Source organism: Manacus candei, unplaced genomic scaffold, assembly GCF_025592945.1.
Source record: "Manacus candei isolate 608988 ecotype Guabito, Panama unplaced genomic scaffold, ASM2559294v1 h1tg000005l, whole genome shotgun sequence".
In the NCBI taxonomy this organism is placed as follows: domain Eukaryota; kingdom Metazoa; phylum Chordata; class Aves; order Passeriformes; family Pipridae; genus Manacus; species Manacus candei.
In genome coordinates, this window is record NW_026138053.1 from 26,253,382 (window position 1) to 26,275,745 (window position 22,364).

The 22,364-nt window shown below is 50.9% G+C and overlaps 3 protein-coding genes and 1 long non-coding RNA gene across 8 annotated transcripts in view; 2 read left to right on the forward strand and 2 right to left on the reverse strand.

The window, feature by feature from the left end:
- SMG7 (SMG7 nonsense mediated mRNA decay factor) overlaps window positions 1-4,176 on the forward strand; it is a 50,526-nt gene extending 46,350 nt beyond the window's left edge. For all 5 annotated transcript variants that reach the window (XM_051793725.1, XM_051793760.1, XM_051793752.1 and 2 more), the window contains 3 exons: window positions 1,115-1,285; window positions 1,398-1,549; window positions 2,051-4,176. In XM_051793725.1, coding sequence (XP_051649685.1) covers window positions 1,115-1,285; window positions 1,398-1,549; window positions 2,051-2,164 — 437 coding nt within the window. In that variant the 3' untranslated portion in view covers window positions 2,165-4,176. The remainder of the gene's footprint in view (window positions 1-1,114; window positions 1,286-1,397; window positions 1,550-2,050) is intronic.
- Window positions 4,177-4,238: 62 nt separating this feature from the next.
- On the reverse strand, window positions 4,239-14,301 carry NCF2 (neutrophil cytosolic factor 2). Its single transcript, XM_051794297.1, has 15 exons — window positions 14,011-14,301; window positions 13,523-13,605; window positions 13,109-13,217; window positions 12,787-12,921; window positions 12,361-12,468; window positions 11,585-11,644; window positions 10,702-10,745; window positions 10,343-10,484; window positions 9,992-10,054; window positions 9,556-9,634; window positions 7,985-8,028; window positions 7,332-7,483; window positions 7,142-7,253; window positions 6,749-6,911; window positions 4,239-5,431 (listed from the first exon to the last, which is right to left on the reverse strand). The coding sequence occupies exons 1-15, from the start codon at window positions 14,182-14,184 to the stop codon at window positions 5,334-5,336; spliced, it is 1,566 nt and encodes a 521-aa protein (XP_051650257.1). The 5' UTR covers window positions 14,185-14,301; the 3' UTR covers window positions 4,239-5,333.
- On the forward strand, window positions 7,170-7,969 carry LOC127474327 (uncharacterized). The gene is made up of 3 exons (XR_007905811.1): window positions 7,170-7,256; window positions 7,358-7,466; window positions 7,773-7,969. It is a non-coding gene; the product is annotated as an uncharacterized LOC127474327 (long non-coding RNA).
- Window positions 14,302-17,142: 2,841 nt separating the features above from the next.
- On the reverse strand, window positions 17,143-22,139 carry ARPC5 (actin related protein 2/3 complex subunit 5). The gene is made up of 4 exons (XM_051794682.1): window positions 21,957-22,139; window positions 21,050-21,121; window positions 19,183-19,359; window positions 17,143-18,383 (listed from the first exon to the last, which is right to left on the reverse strand). Exons 1-4 carry the CDS (start codon window positions 22,098-22,100, stop codon window positions 18,321-18,323), a joined length of 456 nt encoding a protein of 151 aa, XP_051650642.1. The 5' UTR covers window positions 22,101-22,139; the 3' UTR covers window positions 17,143-18,320.
- Window positions 22,140-22,364: the final 225 nt, after the last annotated feature.

Here is a 22,364-nt window from a genome sequence, read left to right on the forward strand (position 1 = left end):
TTTAAGAGGATTTGAGTTAATTCTAAACTGACTGCAAGTTATATGTAACTGGAAATTTTAAAAAAACAACAAAACCCCAAACCTGCTTGACAAGGTCTCTGAAGGTTTCTGTTTTTCTTTATGTATTCTCAGATATGTGAGGGGATTCTCTAATTAATATCATAGAAGAACCTGGATTTTAATTTAAGTAATTGAGCAGGATAAATGTTGTAAGAGGTGTTAAATCCTGAAATCTCTTAAACTTGGTTTCCTGACAGCCCTTTGGGAGTAGGGCTTTAACTCAGACATCCATATACTTTAAGTGTTGCTTTTTCTGGAAAAAGCAGGAAGAACTGGATTTCATAATACAGAGATTTAAAAGGGACAAAACTGTATGACTGAAGAGTATGGAGGAAAATAAGACAGTTGTGGGTTTTGTTAGGTTTTTTTTTTACTGTTAAGCAGCCTACAAAGCACACCAGTTTCTTCATTATTAATTATCTTAAAGGCATAAACCATAACTTTTTTATTATGATTTTATTCTCACTAAAAATCCAGAAGAGTATGAGAGGAGGAATTAGTTGAATCTAAGACATGAGTAGATTTTAGATAACACCTGCACTGAAACTTTTGCAACCAACCAGGAAAAGCCACTGTGGGTGAAATGGAGGGAGCTGCATAGTGCTTTTATTCTAACAGGTTTTTGGCTCACATGGCTTCAGCTTTCTCTCCCTTCACCTCTTCATTCATTCTGCTCTACCTGCAGACAGGCTTCATGCTCACTCTCCTCTTTTGCTCAGTTTTGGGTTCTGGTCTTTTTAAGACTCACAGAAGTGTAAAACATTCTCAGACTTGGGAGTTTGAGTTGTAAACTTGTGAACTCCTCAAGGTCTAATCTGATTTTTTTTTATTGGGCCAGCTCTCATAAGGCTTCCTGGGTTTTGTGTTCTTGTAAATTTTTCACTCAGAACTTCAGAATTTGCATTACACTCGTGTAATGGAGGGAATAAAAACTGCCCTTCAGCATTGGAGCAAAGTGGATGATGGCAAAATTTGCAGCAGCACTAAGAAATTCAAAATTGGGAGGCTCCTGCTGTCTCTGCTGACTGTGTTCCTCTCGCCTTGTAATCACCAGATCATTCGACACCAGCCAGCCAATCTCCTCACTCCTCCAACCCCAGCAGCTTGCCAAGCTCCCCTCCTACCCATAACCACAATTCTGTTCCCTTCTCCAACTTCGGACCCATTGGGACTCCAGACAACAGAGACCGGAGAGTCGCAGACCGCTGGAAAACAGATAAGCCAGGCAAGTGCTGGGTTCCAGGCTCCTGCAGAGCCATCAGACACCAGCAGCTGATGGTGTTTGCTTTGCAGTGGTTTTGCCATGTCCCTCTGAACTTGTATTTCTCCCATTTTAGCAATGGGAGGGTTTGGTCTGGACTATCTCCCAGCAACATCGTCCTCTTCGGAGAGCAGCTGGCACCAGTCCAGTGCTCCCGGTGGCACCTGGGCAGCCCAAGGCCCTCCCGCCATGGAGGACTCCTCAGCTGTGCTCATGGAGAGCCTGAAGGTAGGTTTGGCTGAAACTGTGCTCAGGAATGGGTCTGTGGGGCCTGAGGATCCAGTGATGGGCATTAGGCTGTTGCAAGTGTCAGAGTTCAGTGTCAGAAGCCGAGGGTTTTACCTGTAGATTTGCTTATGCAGGCAGTGGGGGAGGTGTCGCCAGCGCTGGAAGGCATCACAGTTTTCCAGTTCCTGCTGGTTTTGAGTGTTTTGTGGATCAAGCCCAGGCTGGCAGAACTGGAAGGAATTATAAGATTTACTTTGACTAGTCTAAAATTAGTAATAGTTAGCGTGGGATGAATTTTTATGGTAGTGAGGATTCTGTAGGAGTTGAAGGTTCTTCCAGGGAGCCTCTTTTTAGAAGGCCTACTTTGAAGCCTGGATAACTTTCATGATAAGCCAGGTATGAGTGACGAAGAAGGAGAATATAGGACTGTCTCTGCTTTCCCATCTGTCAGAGGGGGGCTGTCTAATGCGGGAGGTGCTAGTGTTGGCTCTTTGTTTTCAGTCCATCTGGTCCAGTTCCATGATGCACCCTGGCCCCTCGGCCCTGGAGCAGCTGTTGATGCAGCAGAAGCAGAAGCAGCAACGTGGACAAGGCGCCATGAACCCGCCACATTGAGACAGAGGAGGCAACCCTTGCAAACGATGGCTCCATAAACCATGGCATGTTGGGTCTGCGGGACTGGCCCACACAGTCCTGTGCAGGTGGCAGCCCTCTCTTCTGTTCCTTGCTGTCAGGAGGGCGTAAGTGCTCCACCGACCCACTGAGTGTGCACAAAACGTCTGCAGTGCAAGCAAACAACATCAGGAACTCTCCCATCCCTGGGCCCTTTGGAGGGAGAGAGGAACTGCTGTTTGGCTCACTCAGTAACCCGATATCACCGCCTCTCACCTTCTCCATCGTGCATGTCCCCAGCCACATGGGAAGTAAAAGCTGAGAACGAAGGGCAGATGGGAGAAGCCAATGAGAACTTCTCAATCTTTATCCCCTCTTTGGGGAGATACAATAGGAATCCATTAACGATTGCTTTGCTGACTGAGAATGTAGTTGAAATTACTCCTAAACATCTTTATTACTATCTCAGTAGTAAGATCACACTGAATTCTTCCGTACACAGACGTGCTTCATAGTCAGTGTGTAGCAATGAAAGCCCCAGTTGCTGCTCTGGTCAGAGGTGGTTGGTGGCGAGGTGGGGCTCTATCTCCTGGGCTAGCGAAGGAGTTTCATGAAGGAGAGTCTGGCACTTGGCACTGCTTCACCCAGAGGCTTTGGCCAGCCCACGGGTGGGTTAGAGACTCCAGCATGAAATGCCCTCCTCTCAGTAGGTGTTTGAGCTATAATGGGTGATGTGGGGCATCGCAGCACTCTGCTGAACAAGCAAGTTAACTGCTATAGGGTTTTAAATTAATGTGTGATTCCTGTACATTTTACTGTAGCATAGTGGCTAGCCCCACAAAGGGCAGGCTAGTCTGTGCATTCACGACCTGACTCATTTTAATAGGTAGGTAGACAGCTTTCAATGGTTTTCTTTTTTTGTTTTCGGTTTTGTTTTGTTTTTTTGTTTTTGTTTTTTTCTCTCCATCCTCCCATCTTCGCTGAACGCTCGTAGTTTCATTACCATGTGCAACATCTCGCAGAAAATAATCAGGGGTCCAGCAGGGCTGGGTAAATCCGACAGTCAGCCTGGACAGTGTGGAGCGTCCACACCCCCAGCAAGGCACAGGTCAGCTCTGCAGAAACCCGTCCCCCCCCGCCCCAGCTGCAGCCCCAAGCTTTCAGTTCCAGAAACAAATCCAAGGCACCCATGGACACACGTGTGTGAACCGCACGTGGAAACGGCATAGTGCTGTTCATAACTGAAAAGGTGCAGAAGGGAAAGGGAAAAATGTTTTATTTGCTATTTATTAGGGGAAAGGAAGACTGGAAGCTTTGTTAAAGGACAGCGTTTTTGTTAGGTTTCCCAGGGAAGTTACGGAAACAATCTCAATGTCCATTTGCTGTGTTTAGCAGTAGGGGTTTGTGTGATGATTCAGGATCTCTGGACTGGAATTCAGATGCAGAGCAAAGCACATGCAGGAGCTGAAGTGAGACTGGAGTCTGGGCAGCTCCAGAGAACACGAAAAGGGAAGGCGGAGGAGACCGATACCCCTCAGGGGTAGGAGCAGCTCCCCCACGAGCTCCACCTTAGCAACATCACTGTTCTGTGTTGCATTTCGAAGCTGTATTTCCTTTAACAAGTCCAAAAAGTGAAGTTCCCACCCGGTGGTAATACAGCCCACCCCTGTGTGCTTCCCTCCAGCTCTCCCGGTGTGTGTCCGAGCTGTGCACCCCGGCAGCTGCGACATTCCAGTGTTTGATCCGTCACTGACTCTTGCACCCCAGACGAGCTAACCAGGTTCTCCATCTCACTCCCGGCAGTGCCTGGTCCAGCCGCACCGTTCCACTTGTGCATGAGCGTCCGGCCTCGGGAATGCTCCGACTGCCCTCCAGCCCCTGGGGGAGCGAGGCGAGGGGCCCCCAACACAAACTGGTTTGTGTCGTAAGCTTTTTTTTTGTGTTTTTTGTCTGTCTGTGCAAGAACTGCAGCTGCTGAAATCAGCTTTGCCTTTAATTAAACCATGTTCTCTCCATCCAGGTCTGTGTGTAGCATTTATTTCCCATGTGACTTGGCTGCAGGCCTTTAAAAACACGTTATTTTTCTCGAGGAGCCAGAAGGTTTGAAGTTGATTTTTTTTTTAAATTATTTTTTTTCCCCTCATATTTGAAAGAGACCTAAATAAATCACAGTGGTTCTGGCTTGGGCTTGGTGCAGATAATTGGATTGTGGTTTTGTGCTGCCCGTGTAGCGTATTTTACATACCAACCCAAAAATCTGGGATTGGGGAGTAGCTTGCAAAACTCCTCTTCAGTTGCAGACTGAACTTGGTAGGGCACAGATCCTCCTGCCATTGACCTGCCTGCAGATCAGGATGTTGGCTGTTTTCATACTTCCAGATGTGTCACAGAAAACGCCAGAGATGTTCTTGGTTTGAAATGACAGGTGTTTATTTTATCCAGGCAGCTCTTCAGAAATAAATATGATATTTAGGTTATTGGCTCATTGGGGTTGTCCAGGACCTGTGTGATGGAATCTAAAGTGGAGAAACTGCTGCCTTTGCTTTGGAGCAAAGCTCTGAGATTGCAGGCAGTGTGTTTCTAAGTTATGGTCTCTTCTGACTGATCAGAAAAAGCTTTAAGAAACAATGGTGAAAAAAGTGTCCACTTTTATTGATGGGGGTTGTAAAGTCCCTGCGAATTTGAATTGTGAGTTGGAGCAGGGTGAGGCTGTGTGGTGCCTCCTAAGCTCTTGGGGTTGGCAGTAATGTTTTAAGGAAGCAAATGCTGTTCAGCCTTTCCTGGTCTGTAGCTTCCTGAATGTCACTTCCCTTTTTGGATCTGCTGACAGGGCTGTAACTGCGGGTGGCACCGCCCTCTTGTGGGTTTTCCCAGCTCCTGGCATGTCTGTGTAAAAGCTTTGTTAAGGATAGGGCAGGTGGGACAGGGCAAGTCCAAGGGGCTTGGCAAGCACAGGATTTAGGAATTCCTAACAGGAAGACAATTAGCAACTTCTTAACAAGTACCTGTTTTAGAGAACAACACAAAAGGTAAAAGAAAATATAAAGCTTTTAATACAAGTAGCAATGATATAACTTCATAATGAAGTTCATTTTCAGATGCAGGGATTAATATGGAAACTTCTTAATGGCAACAGCTGAATTTTTTTCCACGACTTTAAACTCTTCTGAAGTCACTTCTCTGGGTCTTCAGCGTTAGGCTGCTGAACAAACACGGATGGGAAGATGCCAGTCTTTCCGTTGCACTGGCCTTCTAACCAGTCTTCATTCACTGGAAGAGAAAATTGACATGGTTTTTGTCACCCCAGGGATGTAGAGGAACATAATCGCCTCCATGTGCTCCAGACAGGCCTGAGATCACCATTTTAAGGTGCTTCTGCTGATAAGCCTTTGAGCCATGCTAGAGCCTGGTAGAGAGGGGAATGTGGAGGAAAGGGGATGAGAAGGAGCTAGGAAGAGAGCAAAGCTACAAGGTAAGAAGGAATGCCAAATGGAGGTGGGAAATCAGGTCAAAACATGGACCAAGGGCCTTGGAAACTGCCTTGAGTGGAAACAAGGTGAGTGTGGAGAGCAAGGAAATGATCTGATAACTTGGGCTGTCCTCTTCAAAATAAAACTAAATTGTATTTTCACCTGTTTTCCAAGTTCACATAAAAATGCCAAAACAAACCCCCAAAGCCTCTGCTACCCTTGGTTTGAGTAAAGCTTAGGAGCTCTGAAAATCTTGCTGTGGGGGAACCAAATGAGGTGAGAACTACCTTTCAATGGGAAATATTTAGCTCAGCAGTGAAGGGGAGAGTAGGATTTTGGGGTTGGGGAGTCATCAGTGCTGTATGGTGCAAATACTAACCTGTAAAATCATAGAGGGGGGGACTGTGACTACTTGTGTACTGCTGCCAAAGCCTGCCAGCCACCACAATTACTGACAGAGCTACAGCTAGCAAGGTATCACAATTTTTTTGCCTTCAAACCTTATTCCTGATGTTTTGATTTCACTCAGAGGCCCCATTAAGGAGGGAAACATGCCCTGTGTATATAATTCTTCAGCTGATGGGGGCTTACCAGCAGTTTTTGCTGAAGCAGTGGCTTTGTCCCCTCTGCTGTGTGTTCTGCACAGGCTTGAAAGGATCCAGCTCAAACATATGTACTAGATCTTGCTGAGATTGTCTCTGTTTAAGCCTCAGTTCTCATAGAAGCACTAAAGACTAATATTTAACAGGATTCGGGCTAATGGAAGATTGTACCCTTAAAAAGAAGACAGGAAAAGGTGCCATGTGAGAGGAATGGAAGCAAGAGCTGCAGCCAAAATGAGGCATCTCCTTGGAAAAATCCACTGTGAACAGTAAGCTTAAACACAGCTCAGGTGGAACTCCTCTCTTAAATGCTTGGGGAAGGGGGTGGCAGAAACAGGACTGGGATGAAAATGTGTTGGAAGTGTGCATGACACAGATGTGTGGATGGGAAGCTCCACTAGAGCTGAAGGTGCTCGTGCTAAAGCTGGAGGTGCTCTGCTGCTGCCACACTAGCCTTGCTCTCAGCAGAGCTGACAGGTCCCTCCCCTGCCCTGTCACAGGAGGGGCATGATTACCTTTGGATAAAACCAGGATCACATCTCCTGCCTGAAATTCCAGGTCTTCAGGTTGGGTGGCTTCATAGTTGTACTGTGCTACAACTTGGGTTGGTCCCATCTCCTCCGGCGTTGCCTCCTGTGGAGACTCCTCTGGCTTGCTGTCTGGTAAAAACCCCTCTCCCTAGGGCAGGGAACAAGCTGGTAAGGACACACACCCTTTGGCTTCTCCTTTTTCTTTGTACTAGAACAAGAGAGAACAAGCTCTGCTTCTCCTCCTCACCCCCTCTTTGCTCCTCTGCCTTTCAGGAGGGCGCTGGCTTGCGCTGGAAGCCACAAGCCTGCACTCGTGGCAAGGAAAGCAAAGGCAGGAGGGGGAAGAAAAGGTGGCTGCCACCTGTTGTTGTCACTGACCTCTGTGAGGTCGCACCAGACTGTGAGGCAGTTGCCCTTGCTCTGGCTCCAGGCTGCATCCAGGTTCTTTGCAGTCAGCGTCACCAGCTCTTTGCTCTCCGCAGGCTTGTACCTGGTGTGCAGGGATGTTGGGTGAGGGTGGGAGCCCTGGGAACACGGCTCTGGCTCCCTGCGACGGGCAGGGCCTCACCTCAGCTCCGTGTGCTTGGGCTGCAGCTCCAGCTTCTTGCAAACCAGGTCCAGGAGCTCCGTGTAGGAGAGGCCTGGCTCGGCCCTCAGGGCAACCGTGTACTTGTAATGCACCTTGAGGACGCAAGGGCTGGAGGTGGGTGGTTCGGCCTCCTGCGGACAATAAAGGAATTGTCACCTTGTGTGGCTTGGCAAAGGAAGGGAGAGGGACTGGGACGTTGAAACTGTGGTTGCCATGGTTGTGGTTGGTCAGATTGTGCCACCCAAGCTATGGCTGGACATTGGCTGGTTGGCAGCCCCTGGAGAGAGCCCAGTAACAGATGAGACACTTGGCACCGAATTGTGGCTTTGGGGTGACCAAATTCAAGCTCTGTCCACCCTCCAACCCCCTCAGTCTTTTTTTCGAGTTGGGAATGTTTTGTTTTCCCATCTCTCTCCCCAGCACGACCACCTGATGCGCTGACCCTGCCCAGGAATGTGTGCATTCCAGCCAAACTCCTATTTCTCCCTTCTCAAGTGCCTCAGGTCAACTAAGATGTTGCAACTGCACCAGGTTAACTAAGATAAGAGTCCCAAAAAGCAGCTCTAGTTGTCTGGTAAATGCAAGTTTGTGGCACCAACAGGACCTCGGGGTCTGCATTCACAGGATGTTACCTTTGCTGTGTCTCTTGGCTGCATCACAGTATCAGGAATGTGGTCTGTGGAGGAGGAAAGAAGTGGCTCAGCAGGTGGAATGGGATAAGCGTTGCTGCTCTGTGCCTAAATACGTGGCCAGACCTCCTGCAGCAACACCAACCAACCCTGGGGCCAGCAGTGGTCCCTCGAAGGGATCTGCATCTGCCACAATGGGCTTCATCCATAAGATCTAGATACAACCACTGAGCAGAGAGGTTTGAGCTCTGTGCCTTCCCTCTTGCAGGGATGGGAGCTTTAGGGGTGAGATGTCTTTCCTGGGTGGATTTTTAAAAGATAAACGTGAGCTGCTGGTTTTAGTGTCTTTTCTCTTAAAATTTCCCTAGATCCACTGTGAAAACTGAAGGCAGTCCCTGTCCTTCACTGGGGCTGTAAAGCTAAATTTAGACCTCCAGGCAAGGTGCTTTCATGCAGGTTTGTTGAAGCCTGTTCACGAGGATCTGGTCTACATTTTGGAAGTGCTGTGACATGACTGTGCTCCTTATGGGAAGAGACAGCTACGCTGTTGAATGTGGTCCCACTAATTGATCTGAGATGGCTTTTGATGGCCTAAAGGTGGTCTTTGGGGTTGTTGGATCTATGAGCTTTTTGTTCTTAGCTCTATGAGCCACAGCCATAGAGTTCTGTGTCAACTTTAACCCTGGACAGCCTATGAGGCTGCTCTGCTTGGGACACAAGCCCTGTCCTGTTGATAGTCATCCTTTGATCCACCTTTTTCCATGACCAACTGGCTCAGGCCTACCTCAGAACATGGGGCTGGCAATTGGTTCTTCACATATTCCTGGTTTTTTTGGCAGGTTGGCCAGACTGAACTGCACCAGGTTAACACCTGGGTGGTACAGTCTCTGCACAGTGGTATTTTCTACCCCAAAAGGGTTATTCCTGCAGCAGTGTGGAGCTCAGCCACAGACCTGTGACACTGATTTTTCAAGAGAGGGCAATTCGCAGTGCATCCTCTCAGCTCTTGGCTCTGAACAGCCATTTCAGACTGCAGCAGTGACATTCAGCTTCCCAGCATGCTGAACCAACTGTGCTGGGGGCAATGTGGTGACCCTGGTGCCGCCATCTCTGCCCCAGGCCTGGAATGTGGGACCACTGGGTCACATTGCCCAGGAATCCCCTTCCCAGGGCAACCAGAGCTCCTTCAAGCCCAGCCCTGCTCAGGGCAGCAAGAAAGCCATCGTGAGTGCCCTGCTTGAAGGAGATGCCTGTAAGGAGCCTTCTATTCCAGTTGCTTTCTTGCCCCATTCCTACCCCCAGGCCCTTCTCATTAGTCATTGTGCTAATTAAGAGCATAGAGGGACTTGCTTTTCTCAGATATTCACGGGCACTGTTTTACTCCATCCTCAGCACTGCAGTTGCTGTCTTTGCCTCCTGCTCTAATGTGTCCTAATCCTTGACTGCAAATGGGGCTGGGAGCAAGATGGAGATGAGCCTTAGCCTTGGTCTCAAAGGGTCAGGACATGGCACAGAGGAAACCACCTCAAACCTGCTGCTGGGGTCCCCCATCCCTTCAGCTCCCCCCCTCTGACCTGGCACCGGCCGCCGTGGCTTCTCTGGCACTGTGGAGGTGGGTGACTCGGGCATCTCGTCCTCCACAGGGGTTTCTTCCTGTGCCAGTGGAAAGAAGGTAGTGCTGTCAATCCCACTCCTCCTGGGTGTTGCTGTCTTGTGCAGCCCCCCCTCCAACCAGCTGTTTTCCCAAAGTCTGTTTGGGGTCTTGAACTGTGGTGGGGTGACTTCGCTACCCTTTAACTCTCCAGCATTGCCAACTGCTACCCAGGGTGCCAACAACACGATTTTGCAGATCTCTGAGCTCAAGTTAAGGTGACCATGAGCCAGAAGAACCAACCCCACCATCGTGAGGGGGAGAGAATCGCAGATATGGATCCTACTGGGAGGTGGGTGGTGGGTGAATGTGTGGGGATCTGCCCTTCCAGGACACCGTCTCCTCCTGGGCCTCCTCACCTGGATATACAGCTTGTTCTGGAGCTCCACAGGCTCAAGGAAGTTGCAGGGGACGATCCCTTTCTGCAGGGGGAGGAGAAATGAGTGGTGACTGCCGAGCAACTCACCGCTGGAGGACACAACCAATTGTATCCTCACCCTCCCCTGCATCCAGGAGAGTTCCTGGAGCTTGAATTTTAGTTTCTGCAGGTTGGATGGGTTTCACTGAGCCCTGTGACCTAAGCCAGGGAGGGCATAAGGGACCTAAATCAGAAACCCATTTAGTTGCTCTGGGCAAGGAAGGCTTTGCCTCTGCAGAACCTCACCACATCCACCCCTCTGCCTACCCTGCTGCCAGCACACTCCTGGTACCTTTCCATTGAACATCACTGTAGCCCAGTTGTCCTTCTCTTTCTTCAGGACAAAGACAATGTTTCCTGGCAGGACCTGCAGCTCCTCAGCGGTCTCAGGGATGAACTCGTACATGACACGGTGTGGCTGCCCTTGGAGGGCCCTGGGTGTGGGAGCAGTGGACGGGTCAGGAATGCTGGCAATGCTGTTATTTTCCTCTGTAGGGATAATCCAGACTTCTGCCTCCTTGTTTCTACCATGCATTCCTCATCCCCCTTGAATTTCGGGTGCCAGCTGGATGCTCAGCCACGACGGTGCAGGATGGGGTTGTGCCTGGCTGCATGGGTTAAACAGCATCGACCATCCTTCATCCAACTTACCTGAGGATTTCTGGAGTCTTGGGCCGGGGTGGAGGACCAGAGGTCTGCCAACAGGAAGAAGAAAAGGAAAATCAGCAGTAATCTGGAAGATTTTGATTGCTTTGCAGGAATATTCTGCAGCCTTCTACCACGCCATCACCCCAACACCTTCCTCCCTGTGCTGGTGCCTTAAGTGCCGTGAGGAATGTCACTGGCTTTGTTCCTTCTAAGGAGTTGTTTTCAAATTCTCCCACCTGCAGTTGGTTTTTCAGAGGCACAATCCTCTTTCCAACTCGTGACTGTAGTTTCAGCTCAGAGAGGGTTGAGATGTCAACCCCTGACTGCATTGAGAAGGGCGACGTTTATCTTGCACAACGGTGCAGCAGTGGCTGCGCTTCCCCATGTTCTCTCAAAAAGCTCCTGTAAAAATTCTCAGACACCTTTAGAGATGGGAAGATGCTGCTACACCATCTGGAGAATGGCACGAGAAATGAGAAGGGCTTTGGGAACAGGGAGGAGGATGGAAAGGGAGAGCAGAACTGCCCACTCAAGCCTAGGCAGAGGATCCCTAGTGAATCCTCTGTGGAGGCTCAGAGACTGCTCCCTGCTGAAAGCTGTCACCCCACAGCGATGGTGGGGGCAGAGGATGTGCCACCAGGCCACCACTTCCCCATTCAGGGAACCAGTTAACCTCAGCCATGGAGGTGGGTGAGCTTCCTGATGATGGAGGCAGCAGCTGATCCGTGGAGGCAGTGCCTGCCTCCTCCCTGTGGCAGTGGCAGAGAGTTCATGGTGGTTGCTGATGGTGCTGTTTGCTCCCCACCACAGGCCAGAGCCCTTGGAAGCTGCGGTGTGACATCCAACCCCACATCCTCCTGGACTGTTCACTGATTCATAGCCTTACCTGTGGCTGGAGGGGAGCAAATCCTGAGAAATCATCCTTGTCCACCACAGATGCCACCACCTAGAGCCAAAGACAGACAAATAACGACTTGGTGCTTGTAGACCTCTGATGTCCACCCTCTTCCTTTGTTGTTGGCCAAGCCAAGCTCCTCAGGATGCTTCAGGCTCAAGAGGGACTGTGATTTTAGGCTAAGCATCTTGGACTACAGGCTGAGTGCTTCTGGCAGCAAAGCTCCCCTCAGTGAGTTAAGTTCTCCACTCAGCCTCGCTGACACTGTGCTTTGAGACCTGAGCCCAAGGGTGATATCCCAGTGACTGGGTTTTGCACACTCACAGGAGAAAAGCTTGCTTGCTTATGTGAGATGAAAAGCCCATCTCAAACAGAGCAGGGGAAGAACTGGAGGTTGTTTGTGGGTGTCAGATGCAAAATAGCTTCTTTCCCTCACCCCTGAAAATATCATGGCTCGAGTCAAAGTTCCAGTGGGTTCTTTCCAGCTCATTGTTGGCTGTCCCTCATGTCTCACTAAGGAGACAGAATGGAAATAGGCCATGCTCTGCAGGAACATGCTTTTAGCTCCTCTGTTCTTGCAGAGTCCCTGTTCCCCATGTGTGCCATCCCTCTCTCCATGCCTGGGGGGATCCCAGAGGCACGGACCAGCTCCATATCTCTGGCTGCCCACCAGGCAGCAGATGGCAGCTCAGAGGGGTGGTCGGAGGGCAGACAGCAGCTCTCCTCAGCCCATAGGCTTGGTCTAGGTAAATATATTTCTTTCTTACCATTGCCTTCCCCAGGTAGTCCTTCTTCTCCAGCTGAGCCACTTGCTTTTCATTTGGCCTGAACAGCTTCCCCACAGGAATGGCCACCAGCTCACAGAGCTTCTGCTTCTGTAGCACAGGGGAGACATGGAGTCTTTGGCAGTGAGAGCAGGGACTGCTGAGTGCCCCCTTTTGCCTCTGGGGTGTGGGTCTCGCTCCATAAAGTCAAACCACTCTGTGACAGCCTGACCCCAGCCCTGACATGGTCCATTGAACCCAATCTTCCTAGGTCTGCCTTCCCAGTGACCCAAAGCTTTTCCCATGGACTTGTGTCTCACTATGATGCCCATTCCCACTGTGCTTTTCTCCTGCTAAAAGGTAACTGGGATTTTCCTGCCTGAGGGGCTGCTGGGAGGGAACACAGCTGTAAGACCTGCTCCTCCCTACCAGGATGGCTTCCATTGCCCTGTCAATCTTGTTGTGCTGGGGCTCACTCTTCATGCTCATGGCCAGAGTCAGGTGCTCCTCAGCCTTCCCCCAGTTCTCCACCGTGGCGAACACCAGCGCGATGTTGCAGAGAATCTGCCGGAGGGATGGGGGCAAGGAAACGAGCTATGGGAGCAGCCAGACCAGGAGGGCAGCACAGGAGAGGACAAGCAGGGTGGTGGCATTGCACCAGCTTGCTTGTTTTTTGCAAAGCACAAAAAGAGCCTGGCTGTCTTCTTAGATTTCTTGTGCTGGAGAACGGACTTTTGGGAGCAAAACTCACCTCACAAGCAAAGAGCCTGTAGCGCAGCCCCAGGATCTTGTAGTCAATGAGCTGGTTGCCTCGCAGCTGGGCCAGCGCCTCTTTGAAATCTTCAATGGCCTTTTCATTGCTGTGGAGGAGAGGACAAGGGTGTCACCAGGTTGTGGTGGCAACCTGCCTGCCTCCAAGCCTATGCCTAAACTTGTGGGAGTTCAGTTGGCTCTCTCCTTGCAGTGTTTCAGACACCCCAGGGAAGGAGAGATGATCCAAGGCTGGTGTTAATCCCAGGACTACAGTGCTGAAGAACAGGAGCCTGTTTGACCTCAAGGGGTTCCAGTTTGGTCCTTGAGGTAACAATCTGCCTGGGGGCATCCTGAGCTGAAGGCAACTGTCTCCACAAGCAGCAAAAGTTAAACTTTAAACCCTTCCACTCACTTCTGCCTCCGGTAAAACACGGTCCCCCGCTGGAAATAAGCCACTGCCAGGTGCTTGTCACAGCCGATGCTCCGGGTGAATGCCTGCACGGGAGTAGGAGTGGGGCAAAAAGGGGGTAAAAGGGGACACCTTTAGAAAACTGGGGGCATAGAGCAGTTGCACCTGTCCTGCTTTAGCTGAGTGGCCTAGGCTGGGCTCTGTGGGTTGTCTCCCTGCAGTGCTGGGCATTGGGTGGGGGAGCCCGTGTCAGGCTCCTGGGTTTTTCTGAGCAGCGAGCCATGGGCTGCTGCTGCTGCCTCCCCTCTGATTCACGGGGAAAACAGGTTCAGCAGGAACAGCCCAGGGCTGTCTCCCTTCCTCACAGATTTAAAAGTCTCCACATCCTTCCCTTAGGCCATGACCCTCAATTCCTCCCTTCCCCCCAGCGTCCATGTGTCTGGCAGGTCCAACAAGTGAGAAGGATAGCAGCGCTTTGGGCTGTACTTTACCTCCTCCGCCTCCGCCAGCCTCCCCAGGACAAGGTGGATGCAGCCGATGTTAAAGCAGATTTTGGCAGGGGGGTTCTGGACGGCTGTGAAGGCGTCCAGGGCAGCACTCCACTCCTTCCTGTCTGCTGCACACACCCCTTCTTGCCACAGCCGGATCGTCTCCACCAGGGACATGGCGTGGTGGGAGCAGGGTGTGGGATCCCCGGCTGTGTCGTGGGTCTCGTCCCTCTCCTCGTCCTTCCTCGTGACGCTGCTCAGCTTCTCTGTCTCCCTTCTGCCCGTACTTCTGCCTTCCCCCTGCCCGTGTCGCAAACCTGGCAGGAAGTGGCTTCACTGCATCACAGCCCCGGGATGGGGAAGTGGGGCAGAGGCTGCCCCTGATGCAGTGGACTTTTCGTGGGGCGCACCCCTGGTCCTCTCTGGCAGCTGCTCCTCATCTCCCCGGATTTGGCTTCTCTGGCTTTTCCACGAAAAGCCATAGATTTTGTCAGCGAGGTGGTTCATCAGGTCAGATTTTGGATTGCAAAGCCGCAGGGCAGTTCTCAGCTGAGCCCCTGGAGCCCTCTCCAGCGCGGTCCTCCATGGAGGGCGTTGCTAAATGGTTCCCCCAGGCAGCTGCTGGCAGGCTGCCTGCCCAGCTGGAAAGGTGAAGCACACCTAAGGCACCACCTGGAAAAACTTTGGTCCTCCCCCCCCACACACCGTGTTGCCTCAGTGTGGAATTCTACTGCCGGGGGGACACGGAGCTGCCCACGGATGGGGTTTCTTGCGTCAGGGCCACGCTGTGGTGTGTCCTGACAGCAGTGGGAACTCCTGGTCAGCCCAACATCGCTTCTGTCCGGGTATTTTATGGCCAATGGAGCATAACCTGGCTCTGGAGTGCTGCTTGGAGCACAGGGACACACAGAGCATGTGGCCAGAGGGGATGACAGGAGTCTGACCCGCTGCTGACTCAGAGGTTTGGAGCTGAGTGCTCCACACGTGGCTTTTAAGTATTTTTGGAAGTACTTTGCCGCTGCCACATCTATTAGTGATGAGATGTGATGTGTATTTTGCAAGAGCTTAAAATGTGTCGGCAAGACTCTACCTTTGTGCCTTTACCCAAACTTCCTCAGCAAATTACAGAACTCCAGCAGTGGGAGGGAGGCTGAGGAGACTTCTGAGTCCTGCTTTGGGAGAAACCTGAGGCCCTGAGCAAGGAGTTGGGTTTTAGTCCAAAGTAGGACTGAGCACAGCCCTGAGCCTGGGGCTCTCTCATTCTCCAGCTCTATGTGCACCCTCAGCATCCCACCATACCCAACTGGCTCCCACAGGCTTCCCCTGGGAGCATGGAGGAGGCTCTGTGACCTCCGGAAAAGCAGAGGGAAATGCAAACACTTCATGCAGGAGAGGTGTGGGAATAGCAACATGGTGAGTGTGCAAACACCCCTCTGACGTGCCTTATCTCACTCCTGTGAGGAATGGAAGACTCCATGGAGCAGGAAAGGGATAATTCTTGCAGGGATAATTTTCTGCTCTTTTAATTGTCTGAACTGGTACACTGCTGGGTCAGGTTTACCCCAAAACAGGTACAAGGGGAGCTGGAGGAGGATGTGAGATCACCCCTGTGACAATATTGGCTTTTTTTTTTCCTTGTATTTCAGAGAAAGATGGGAGCACATGGAATGCTCACCCTTCTGTTTGGGTATTTGTCATGTAACATTCAACTGATTTCAGAGCCGTGATAAACACAGCCCTTCTAGCAAGTCTCTCGTTCCCCTTTCTCTGACCAAGCTGAGTTAGTAGGCAAACCAGTTTCTTCTATGATAACATCCGAGAGAAAGTGAGTATCGGAGATGGTGACATCTCCTGTGGAAGATTCTTGGAATCCAGCAGATGCAGATCACCAAGAGACAGGTCAGAAATATATAGAAATGCCCAAAATCCAGCTGGGGTGCAGTGCTTGTGTTTGAGTTTGTACAATTTGCACAAGGTTATCATCATCTCTGGAGAGGAGATTCAAAAATAGACTGATCTGGGCACTAAAAAACCATTTTGCATGAGGGAAGACCTTTTTCAAGGAGTTTTATTGGGCTGGCGGAGGCAGAGCATGTCCAGCTCCTTCCCAGGAAGGCACGTCAGGGCTCTCTGTGCAGGACTCGAAGTTTTATGGCTCTTCCCAAACGGTGACAGGGAGTGACACGGGAGGCCATGGGAACTCTGGCCAAGAGTGATGACCAGAACCCAGGGCTGCAGCTCTGGTGTGGGCTGCAGCTCCATGGTGGGAGGGAGGAAGGACAGCAGTGTCTCCTGGCTGTGACGAAGGCAGGATGTGACTGATGAGGTGCTCTTCCCACACGCTCCAGCCCAAGCTGAAGGCAGCAGAGCTCTGCAAACCCTGTTCCCCTTCTGGTAGGTCTGACCTACACCAAGTTTTCCACTGAAGGCTTCCTTCTCCTAATAGGAATCTCACCCCCTGTTGTGGTGATCATTTGATCCACCAATATGAGCCAGGCAGGATTTGGAGGAAAGAGGTACAGGTTTGCTTTTTCCCTTCCTGTCACTCATTACCAACAGAGGTGCCTCCCTGCAAGTCCTGCACTATCCCCACATCAGCATGTGTTTTAGCACATCCCTGAGCACAAATACAGATGTACACATTTTGGAAATATTCCTAAATCCGTCACAGCCTCACCTGAGGGGATCTGGAGAACCTTAAGATCACTCTTTTTGTTCCCTTCATTTATCTAATGCTATCTAGAGCATCAATGACTTGCTTTGGCACCAATTGCTTTGGAAAATATTTTTAACTTCTCTGAGATTGCAGGTTTTAATTTTTTAAATAAGGATTGATTGGCGTTTTAACCAAATTTGGACAAGTGGAATGAACTAGAGGAGCCAACCACAGACCCTGGGAGAGCTGTACAGATGGAGCCATGGCTGCATGGGCTCAGGGGAGGCTCCTGTACGTGTGTATGGGTGAAACCTGGACTTTCTGTGGCCTCTGCAGCAAGGCTGGGGTTTCCATTGGTGTGCTCAGTGCTCTTGTGGTGGTACGTAGGAAAAGCGTCCTAGGAAGACAACTAGACAATCTGTGTTGTCCACCCTGGAGGAGGAGCCTGCTGAAACTTGAAGGTATGTCAGACATGGGAGTAAATATTCAGTGAAGATTTGTTGTCTGGTCTTTATTATTATTACAAAAAAAAAAAAAAAAAGCAGATATCAAAAAACAGCAAGGATTTCAGAAGGTCCCCAACAGTTTTACAGAAATGAACTGCAGTAAAATAGTGAAAGTAAAATATGTATTTTTCAGTCCTGGCCCTAAACCTTCTATGGTGATCTGTGGCCTGGGATGCCCTGGGCTTTCCTAATTCTTTTTAAAATACTCCCCTTTATTTGGGAACCCAATTGGCCCACTAGCTAACATAATGAGGCACAATGCAACAGGAATGTGAGTTGTTTGGTATCCTTCAGACTCTACACATCCAGAAGCAAAGTATGGGAACTCTGCAAGGATGGTGTGGATACCAGGATGTGTCTCTGCCTACCCCAAGCAGCCACTTAGTTGTGCTTGACAAAATCGAATCACTTTCCAGTTGCTGAAAGGTGATTTGTTGTGTAAAAGCTGCTTTTTCTTCTTCTCATCAGGATCTTTGCTCCCCAAAATAAAGAGTTCACTGGGCTGAGCTCCAGTGTAAATGGACCATCAACCTTTTAAGTTCCATCATCCAAACTGCATGATGGACAACTCCATCCCATTGTGACCTTCCCACTGCAGACCCAGCGTTGGACTGGTCACAAGAAACAGGGAAACTCAGCTCTCTGGAATGATATTTGGGCTTGGGAAGGAGCTTTTACTTTCTGTCCTATTCACGGGTGTAGGTTCAGAGGCTGACCAAAGGCAAAGTGGTCCAGTTACCTGTGTTAATAATAGCTGCCCCACTTCTCAAATACAGATTTTAGCTCAAAACACTGCTTGGCTAGAGAAAAGAATTAAGACATTGCCCTGCGTCCCTCAGCATTTGCTCAGAGAGTCAGGTCCGAATCTGCCACGATTACACACAAATGCACATCACCCTAAACACCAAGTTGTTCACGTCACTGCACGAGTCACTGAAATGTCGGCCAGTATCAAATATTCCTGTTAGAAGTAAAATTGCACCTTCGTAATTTTCCAGAACTTAACCACGAAAGAGATCACGACACGCATTACTTGTCAGGTATGAAAGAAGCAGAGAGAAGGCAAGCTGAGAGACAAGGGCTGCCCCCGGGGCAGCCGTGGCAGAGGGTTGGTCGGGCTTTGCACCAGCAGTTCCCACTCGCTGCTGGATCTAAACCGTCTTCCTGGCAGTCAGAACGCGGACAATGGACCCAACTCCTCCAGCAGCCAGGGCCTGGGAGGGGAAACACAATAATTAACACCAGGCCAGGGGAGCTACAGGCTACCAGGACCTGAAGGAGCCAACAAGAAAGAGGGAGAGGGACTTTCTAAAAGAGCATGAAGTGACAGGACAAGGGGCAATGGCTTCACACTGACAGAGGGTATTTTAGATTATTAGGAAGAAATCCTTCCCTGTGAGGGTGGGGAGGCCCTGGCACAGGTTGCCCAGAGAAGCTGTGGCTGCTCCTGGATCCCTGGAAGTGTCCCAGGCCAGGCTGGATGGGACTTGGAGCAACCTGGGCTAGTGGGAGGTGTCCCTGCCCATGGCAGGGGGTAGAATGGGATGGGCTTTAAGGCCCCTTCCAACCCAAACCAGTTTGAGATTCTAAGAAATAACTCAGATCCCAACTATATTTCAAATGAGCATCTCCCTGCCCTCCACAAAACACCAGCACTCAGGGTGCCAGGGCAGGATAATCATACTCACTTTAAACACAGCTATTTAACTTAGAGTAAGCTTTGATTTCTCTGCATAACCAAGCTGCAAATTATGCTTCCATATGGTTGAACCACCAAATCCAACCATTTTGTTTGCATTGGTGTAAGGAAAAACCAAATTTTAACTGTAGAATCTTTACCCAAGGAACCAGGAGAAGGCACAGGATGTAACTCAGCTGTGAGGTTGTGGGACCATACCCTCCTCACAGCCTGAAATAGGGCTCTGGAGTTTCACCAGACAGGAAGGGGGCTCTTACCAGGTCCGGGACCTGCCACCAGGGATAACCCAGCAGGAGCTCGCCCCACCCACGCACCTTCTCGTGCCACTGGAGCAGCACAGCACTGCTGTTGTCAGAGGGGCTCTCAAAGCCCTTGTAGATGTACTTCATGAGCAGGTCCACACTGTTCTTGTCCAGTGACTGCACCGCCTTCTCGATATCGTTGGCTTTGAAGGAGATGAGGACCTTCAACACAATGCTCTCAGCACGATCCTGTCAACAGGCAGGCACAGACACATCCATTCTCGTGTAAGATGCATCCAAACACTGCTCCTCTCTCAAAAAAGTGAATGAGAATGTTTTCCTCTTTAACAGTTCTGAACAGGACAGTGTGTGATGCTAACATGTAACAGACAAGGATAAACAGTGTAAAGAGTTTGCCCTGCTCTAGTTTTTCGGTCTCTCTGCTCATGTTTGCAATTCTTGGCTATAGTAATAAATAATGCAGTTATTTTAGACAATTATAACTAAATATTTTAATTAAATAATACTTAATGTTCATATCAAAGCTCAAGGTCTAGCAAGCTCCAAAAGAATTATGACAATTAAGTGCTTGTCTGACCTCCCTTTCCACCAGAGCCTTTTCCATGCCTCTGTACTCTTCAATGTGACACAACTATTATATTCCATGGAAATGCCATGGCCAGCCTGGAAGAGGTGACTGCTGGAAGCCACGTGTTTTCCAAACAGTCAGCTGCTGTCCCAGGCACACTGGCTGCAGACTGGTAGCATTAATATTGTGCATTAATAAGCATTTGCAAGTTGATCTGCATGTCATTTTGTGGAGGCCCAGGAATGTGTGTGGCATGCTCATGGTGGCACTTAGCCATGTAATCAGCAAAGAACAGCTCTTCTTCTCTTCCTGTTCATCCATCACTAACTGAGGATAAAAAAAAGGTCTTGGGTTTATTGGACTTTACACAAACACTTCAAGCAGCTTCCCCCTACATAAACTGTGGATGTCAGTGTTCTTGCCCAATTTAATATCCCATAACCACTTGGCTTAGCAAGACTTCTCACAGGAAGAACTGCAAGTAAAAATACAGAAGTTCTAAAGATCAACTAAAAATGAAAGCAGACATTAATATTCATTCACTCTGCCCTCTTCAATTCCACTACCAAGTGTTTTCTTAAATCCATCAATACAGGGCTAATGGAAACAAGTCATTAATGTCAGGGCCATCTGTAACAGCTGGTTCTCAGAGCCCCGTGAAATCCCTCAGGAATCATGGCTGGGGCTAAAGGGAAAAAACTCTGCCACATGAGCAGCACGGAGGTGTGCCTGTGGACAGGGAGAGCTGACTGCAGGCACTCACTACCTGGGCAGTGCCACATCTTATCAGCTCGTTCCTCCCACCACCCAATCATGAGCCATTCCGGGGTTATTCTGGGGACACTCAGAAATGCACACACCCACTCTCTGTCACAGGGGGAGGGCTGGCCTTTTCTGAGGTTTTAACAGCTTTACTCTGATTGGATGTGATAAGCACCAATTCTTCCTTTTTTGTAGGCTCACTGCTAATGGTTTCATTTGTCAGAGGTGACAACTGCAACTCTGGTTCCCAGATCACTCAGCACCAACTACATCCGTGTGCTGCCATGTCCGGGTCACACACAGGCATCCGGTGACACCTGGGCACATAAAACACAACCAACACAGGTGGGAGAACACACCACACCTCATCCAGCACCAAGTGAAAGTTACCGTGACAGATGACACTTGAGCTACAGTACTTGCTACAGTACTTCCAACAAGATTAAAACACTAGTGGTCATGGATGTTTCGATATCAGGGAATACCCTAAAAACTGCTTCCTCAAAGTACACCTGGCAGGACAGGGGCAACAGAGACAGGAAAGGATTTTTAGGGAGTAACCCATGAGTGAGTTAGTTACTATCTCACCTTCACTGCCTGGTTCTTTGTGTTGATGGGAGGGTTCTTCAGAGCCGCCTGCAGGGCAGCCATCATGTTCCCTGTGCCAGATGGTTAAGGACCAGACACCAAATGCACGGAAATCAAGTACCAAGTACTAGGACAGCCATACTCTGCATGACTGAAAACACTCCAAGCTCAGTGGATGCAATGATTCCCTCACCAGCTAGCACAGATTACAGCCTAAGGCAGCAATTTTTAGGCCACTTAAGACAGGAGGAGTACCAACAAGCAGCTGTACAGCTCCAGGACTGGAGAATAGCTCCTAGGCCCTTCAGTGAATGAGGATCCAAGTAAAAGAAATCATTCTCCATCGCTTCTGCAATTTGCAGCCCCGGAGAACAGGCCTCAGCCGGGCACACCCACCTCCAGCAGCCGCTGGGACAGCAACCGAGCCCAGCCGGGACAGCAGCCCCGCGGACCCAGCGCGGGCGGGTGGGGAGCGCTGCTCCGGGGGCGGCCAGCCGGGCAGGGGGGAGCGGGCACAGGGAGCGACCCCCGTTGTCCCTCCAGCCGTGAGACCTCCCCGTGACAGCGCAGCCCCGGGGCACCGCTGCGGGGAGGGGGGGAAGCGGGGCTGCCTCCCTCCTCCCCCTGCAGCCCCCTCCCCATCCTCCGCCAGACCCTTCCCCTGCCAGACCCTTCCCCTGCCCACTACAAGCCCCTTTCCCTTCAGCCCTTTCTCCTTTCAGCCTCTGCGGCTTCTCCCCGCTCGGCCCTTCCCCTCTGGCCCCGCTCAGACCCTTCCCTCCCTCCCCGCTCGGCCCTTCCCCTCTGGCCCCGCTCAGACCCTTCCCTCCCTCCCCGCTCGCCCATGTTCCCATACAAGGCCGCCCGGCCGCGCCCGCTCCCCCCGCCCGCCGCTCCCGCCAGGATATTGCCGCAGGCACGAGTCCACCTCGCCCTCGTCGGGCCCCGCTTGCCCGTCGCCCCCGTCCTCCTCATCCACGAACTTGTTCTCGTCGTACTCGTCCACATCCACCCGGCGGAACCGCGCCGAGGACACCGTGTGCTTCGCCATCGCCGCGCCCGCCCCGCGCAGCCGCCGCCCCGCCCCGGCCTCGCGCACACACGGGCACCGCGCCGGCGCAGCGGGACAGCGGGGCAGGGCTGAGGGAGAGCGGGGACAGCGGGGACAGCGGGGACAGCGGGGACAGCGGGGACAGCGGGGACAGCGGGGACAGCGGGGCAGGGCTGCGGGACAGCGGGGACAGCGGGGCAGGGCTGAGGGAGAGCGGGGACAGCGGGGACAGCGGGGCAGGGCTGAGGGACAGCGGGGACAGCG